The sequence below is a fragment of the Gymnoscopelus braueri genome (genome assembly GCF_963280865.1).
Source record: "Gymnoscopelus braueri genome assembly, chromosome: 10".
NCBI classification, from domain to species: Eukaryota; Metazoa; Chordata; class Actinopteri; order Myctophiformes; family Myctophidae; genus Gymnoscopelus; species Gymnoscopelus braueri.
This window is the reverse complement of record NC_137611.1, coordinates 21,091,858-21,098,277: the sequence shown is the minus strand read 5'-3', so window position 1 is coordinate 21,098,277 and position 6,420 is coordinate 21,091,858. Positions and strand designations below refer to the sequence as shown.

Sequence of the window (6,420 nt, the reverse complement as noted above, 5' to 3'; positions counted from 1 at the left end):
TGTCACCCAATGTCACGCAGAAGGACGTGCGGCCCTGTCTGTGTGTGTGACGTGCAGCGAGCGGCCCTCTTGTTTTTAGACCGGCGTGGATAGAAGGGCTACAGTACTTCTCCAACAATGGTCCATCACCATGCCAACCAGGGATGTGAGGGGGGAGGTGGGGGGGGGCTTGGCACCACTGCTCATGTTGATTCAAGGGCATTAAAGTACAATGTGTGTGTGTGTTTGGGGACGGGAGGGGGGGGGGGGGTGTTCCAGTTCCAGTTCATATCCAGTCTGTGCCAGGATTCTCTCCATCGAAACAGTCTGTCATTCACTGCTTCCTCCTTAACATGCTGATGGGCTGAGAGGGGGGGCATTACAAACTCATTTTACTGGAAAGAGGGGGGGGGGTCTCTCACAATGTGGGCGATGTTGGTTATGCTTTTTCCCTTGTGCAACATATTTATTCATAACTTGGCTGTGAACATTTCCTCCTGTGCCTGTCGTCCTCCTGGAGGGGATGTGTGTGTGTGTGTCTTACATACTGAGCAGAGGAGCTACTGATGGTGGTCTGTCTGTGGTGGGAGAGGGAGACAGGCTACTGATGGTGGTCTGTGGTGGGAGAGGGAGACAGGCTACTGATGGTGGTCTGTCTGTGGTGGGAGAGGGAGACAGGCTACTGATGGTGGTCTGTCTGTGGTGGGAGAGGGAGACAGGCTACTGATGGTGGTCTGTCTGTGGTGGGAGAGGGAGACAGACGTCGGTGGTTCACAAACTTTTCCATGCCAAGGCCGCGGACCCCCCATCTGAAAATACTTTGTGCCAGGGACACCCTGTACAAGATTTGTGTTGTTAAAATATAAATGAAATTAAATGGCTCACAACGCATCGCATCGGGTCTCATTGCTTGTAGATCGGCTATTTTCAAATAGCTGGTCGGTGTATATAACTGATTCTGATGCTATATTAACTCATTTAGCTGGGGACCCCCGTGGAACCCCCTCAAGGACCCCTGGGGGTCCCCGGACCCCACTTTGAAAACCACCGCTGTAGGGAGCGTGCCGCGCGGCCTCGTGCGCCGTGTGCACGACTGGGTGTGTTTGTTGATACTCTGATTAAGACCTGATTATGCCGGGATAACAGATAATGACCACCTCAGTTGAGTTTGGTAAATTGGTACCTGTCGACTTTGTCTAAGTTGAATTAATGTCACGATGAGTGATCAGAGGGGGGTCACATGTTTGTCATGTTCATTAATCACTCATCATTAATGCCCCCCTCAACCCCCCCCCCCCCCCACCCTTCTCTCTCTTTTTTTCCTTGCAGTGTGCAGAGTGAGTGACTGTCGGTACAACGCTGCAGTCGGAACGGCATCCGGAGTGCTCTAACCAACGGCTACGCTGACCTGCTGCGAATTGTAATACATGATCCAAGCTGCGCTCGGCTCTGCGCTCTCCCTCGGGGGGGAATTACTTCCTGAGCCATAGGTGTACCGGCGGTAAAGAGCAACAGTGGACCATGTGATGCTTGACCTTCACTGAGAGCTCAGGGACACTCCGGATGAGATGCCAAACCGCCTGTGAAGCCCCTGCTCTCTCTGAGCGCCGCACGGCACTGTGTTCACGTTGTTCCATTGTGGTGCCTGTAAACGTTACCCGAGAGCCAACGCCGAGGGTGTGCGAGGGCTAATAATAAGAAACCCGGCGCTTGGATCTTCACCAACCTGAGGGATTTACCAGACTTCTCGCCATGGGCTTGGAGGAGATCCCCTCCGCCGTAGAGCAGCTGTGAGCGGGGGGAGCGGGAGCTGGGTGGTGCCAGGACTCTTTGGAGGTGGTGGGACGGAGGAGGAGGGGTTAGGAAGGAGTAGCGAGCGCGCTGCTACGTCCATGGTGGATCTGCTGTGAAGGGGGGCGACCACGACGGACGCAGCAGAGAGGAGGATGTCGGCGGAGGCCGAGCTCCAGCCGGGCGTCAAGACCAGCCAGAGAAGGGAGTCCAGGAGGGTCAAAGGTGAGTGAGGCCTTGATTTATACTGTTGCTCGCTGTTGCCGATGAGCAGATCTACGAGTCGATAAATGAAACATAAATGTCACACGACACACTGCGTGGATATTAGTCTGGTCCCTCTCAACGATAGATTTTTTTCCAAGGGGCGGTTACAAAAAGATCCAAACTATTGGTTAGACCTACAACCAATCAGAGCAGTGCTGCAGTGCTTCCTGCTACGTCACACTCAAGCGCCGGTGCTGAAATAGTAAACAACGAAAGCTAGCTCCACTCGTATTTAGTCTGGTAACCAGATGAAACTATTCTTAACACATCTTTCTTTCCAACAAAAGCTTTAAGGGCAATTGTTTGTTCGTCTTTTAGAAAATAAATATTTTCTAACGCGTTCTCTACCGATGCTATGGCGGCGTCCATCTTTGTTGTGAAAAACTGAAAATGAGTCTCCTGCATTGTACGTCATTGCTCCAAATAAGGTGATAAGCCCGCCCACATTTGGATACTGGGCCCTGATTGGTCCCTCACGACTTCGGAGGGAGAGAAATGAAATCTCTATTGAGGGACCTAATCTGCCGAGGGCTAAAGTGCAATGCAATTTTACAAAGGCAGATTCGTCTGGAACCAGGCTAACTACTTGGCCCATTGTGCGTCAACACAACAGGCCCACAACAAATAGCATAGTCGCAAGCTCATTTGTTTTATCTATTGTTTTATTTATTCGCACAATAAAAACAGTACAAAGGTACTAACATTATTAAAAGACACAGTAAATGCACATAAGTGCAGGTGAGAAACAAGTTCTAACCCTAAAATAATAACATAGTAATCAAACATAAGACACAACAAATAACAAGTACCTTTTGTGCTGTTGAATGTGTGGGTGCGTGTGTCACGTGTGTGTGTGTGTGTGTGTGTGTGTGTGTGTGTGTGTGTGTGTGTGTGTGTGTGTGTGTGTGTGTGTGTGTGTGTGTGTGTGTGTGTGTGTGTGTGTGTGTGTGTGTGTGTGTGTGTGTGTGTGTGTGTGTGTGTGTGTGTGCAGAAGATACACACAGTTAAAAGAATAATCACTTTGACGTGGGAAGAAAAGACAAGAATTGCTAGCAAACACAACAGAAAGCACTTAAAAACACAGCGCTATAACCGGGGCATGCTGCTCAGGTGCTGTATGTATTCTTACACAACGCACACACACACACACACACACACACACACCCAGGAGAGGAAACAACACTCGGGGCTACAAAGAAAACGAGGACAAGTAGAGAAAGGTAGAAAAGCAGGACAAGCTTTTTTACTCTGTGCGCTTGGCAGACGACCGCTGGAACAGTGAGTCATGTTAAGGATGTAGCTAAATACGTTAGCTAGACCGCGAGCCCTAGCTGTCTCATCCCAGAGGTCCAGCATGTAGTAACATCTTCCATCCCACGCGGCCCCCGGGGGGCTTGGTAGTGCCATGATTTAGGTGTCACGGACAGGGGGAATTCACACCCTGTCGCTTTGATGAACAGTATAAGTGATGTAATAGGCCGAGGCAGGCCTCGGAACGATCGCGGGGAGATTGAAATGGGATTGAATTGTCTAAAAGGGAGGAAGAGGAAGAGGGGCTGAGACGGCGGTACTAGAAAGCACGAGAGAAAGAGAGAGAGAGTCAGAGGGAGGGAAAGGAGGAAGAAATCTTCGTTGTTGGACCTTGTACAGTATGTCCAGAACTAAGGATGCACCGATATGGACCTAGTACAGTATATATCCGAAACTGTTACTTTTGACTTCAGGAAAAAAAAATTGTGTTCTAATGGACAGACTTGACAAAAAAAATCAAGCTGCAAGCTTGTAGATCACCTATTTTTGCTACTTTTGAAAAACACTGTCATACGACAAAGTATAAAATAAACATAAAAAGATTAAATATAGAGATACAAGGTTTCTGCCCGACAGCGACGATTATCTTCTCTCCCTCTTTTCTTCATCCTCCGTTTTCTTCGTTTCTTTAGCGTTCATGAGTAACGCCGCACCTGGAGCGGTCCAGTAAATCTGGGGGGGCTTCTCGGGGGCCGGCTGTAATGGGGTCCATGGGGCCAGGTCCTCTGTGGCCGTTTCTCTGCCTGCGACGGCTCGCTCAGATAAATGGCCGTGCTGGAGGAGGGCCCATCGATTCGAGTTAAGTGGAAGGAGGAGGGGGGGTGGGGGGGGTGGGGGCGGGGGCGGGGGGGTAGAAAGAGAGAGAGAAGAGCTGGGGGTTGGGGGTTTTAGGCCATTATGCACGTGGCCCAATGCGACTCACTGAAGGGGGCTATCAGCACAGGCTATCAGACTTTACCATGTTAATCACATGTGCTGCGGGGGACCGTTGTCGCAATCACTGAAGATGCTATTTAGATCCATATAAATGGAAATGGGGCCACATCAAGATGGATGCGCGGTGTCACGCGCGAACGCAAGCAGCCAGCCAGCCAGCCAGCCAGCCAGCCAGCCGGCGGCATTGGCGGTGAGGTGGCTGGAACCAGGTGAAGGAGCCTCTGTGGGGGGACAGGCTGATGGCATACATTTAGATAAAGCGCTGCCTGTGTTTTCCGCGGGTGTGGGGCAGGAGGCTGACATGGCGACAGGCAGTGGAATAACGTTAGCGTGAATGTCAGGCCACGCGGTCCCCGCACATCGCCTGATATCGTTCTCGCTTCTTCCAAAAGACAGATTTCTCAACGCTTTTTTGCCATTTCCCAAAGAGAACTATACAGAGCAACTATAGCCCATGCAGGCGAGAAGGCACACCGCCTCTGTAATGAGAGTAAATGATAGACTAATTAGTGTTTGTTGGCTGGACCTCAGCGGGGGGTCAGAACGCCAATGTCTCTGACTCACTGACTGCAGTTGGCCTAACAACGAACTAGCCAATCACAGACCAATTGTCCCTCCAGGCTATGGGATGTGCCGGAGGGGGGGGGGGGGTGTGTGTGTGTGTGTGTGTGTGTGTGTGTGTGTGTGTGTGTGTGTGTGTGTGTGTGTGTGTGTGTGTGTGTGTGTGTGTGTGTGTGTGTGTGTGTGTGTGTGTGTGTGTGTGTGTGTGTGTGTGTGTGTGTGTGTGTGTGTGTGTGTGTGTGTGAGAGAGAGAGACCAAGCGCAGACAGTCAGCCCGGATGATCTATTAAAGTGGGATGACAAACCTCTATGGGGATAACACAAAAACCTGAACATCACTGACTGATGAAGTTATAGGTTTAAGCTATAGGCTACAGCTAAGTTATGAGTGTCACTGCTTCCTCTATCTTTTGTTTGAATTAAAAGCCCTGCAGCATTTCATACAGCCATATACTAGGTTTTGACCTAGTCTTGTCTAGTCTTGTAAGAGATGTTGTGGCGTGGTCTTTCCTAGACCCCAGATGTTAGTGGGAGAGAGAAAAAAAAACATGGCTGGTTGTGGCAGGGCCTCTCTCTCTCTCTCTCTCTCTCTCTCACCCCCTCTTTCTCTCTCTCTCTGCTTGGATAGAAGCGAAGGCTCCCCTCTGCCCATCGACGGGATTGCTTCACATGCGTGACTTCACTCCATCTCCATAGCAACTGTTGCTCTCTCACTATAATCTGTGCACACACACTACACACAAAAATATTAATTTCAAAAAAGGAGAAGAGAGAGTGGGTGAAAGCGACAGCAACAGGAAAAGAGAGACAGACCGAGGGAAAGACACGAAAGATGGAAATTGCACACCGTGAAATCTCCAGATGCCTTTTGTACACGTGTTGGACTGGTGGGGTGGGGCATGGCCTAAATTAAATATACTGCTTTGATCCTAGCAGAACAGGTATGATTTAAAAATAAGTAACAGCAGGAGCTTCTATTTAGAGGAGCATGGCTCCTCTAAATAGAGATTAGCTAACACTGTAGTGCGCTGTTCACCCACCGTTGGTCAGGTCATTGAGATGCACGTCCATCCTACCATTTCACCATTACTGTAAAGTGCTGGGAGATATGACTTCAAATCAATATCACTATTTCAAACGTTTGCCTCGATTATGATTAATGAACTTGTTTTTTTATAGTGCAAATTGCAGATCTACAAGCTCACAACGCACCACAATGCGACTTTTGTACGCCTCCATTGTACAACTAAGTATAATACAGGGTTAAGTGGTTAATCAGACTAATCGTGTCGATTCGTTGATGATATATTATATAAAAAAAAAAAAAGATGATAAAAAAAACCCTTGCTTGAATCTCGATTATACGATTAATCAAGCGAGATCAAGTCGTTTTTTTGGTTAATCTAAATATCGGTTTCGATATATTTTCGGTTAATTGCCCAGCCGTAAATGACCGTGTCACCGGGCCCCACCTAAAGACTGATCTGGGCCATCCCCACTCACCCCAGCGCCCATCAATAACTGTATGTAACTCTGCCTTTGGATCGATGTGCTATCCACTGCATTGATGATGTG

At 49.1% G+C, this 6,420-nt stretch overlaps 1 protein-coding gene across 1 annotated transcript in view; it reads left to right on the top strand.

Annotated features, from left to right (window-relative positions):
- Positions 1 to 1,893: 1,893 nt before the first annotated feature.
- LOC308093440 (disabled homolog 1-like) overlaps positions 1,894 to 6,420 on the top strand; it is a gene marked incomplete at its 3' end in the record, with an annotated part of 41,651 nt that continues 37,124 nt past the window's right edge. The window contains exon 1 of the mRNA XM_080439778.1: positions 1,894 to 1,995. Within this exon, the coding sequence (XP_080295904.1) occupies positions 1,926 to 1,995 (70 nt within the window). The 5' untranslated portion in view covers positions 1,894 to 1,925. The remainder of the gene's footprint in view (positions 1,996 to 6,420) is intronic.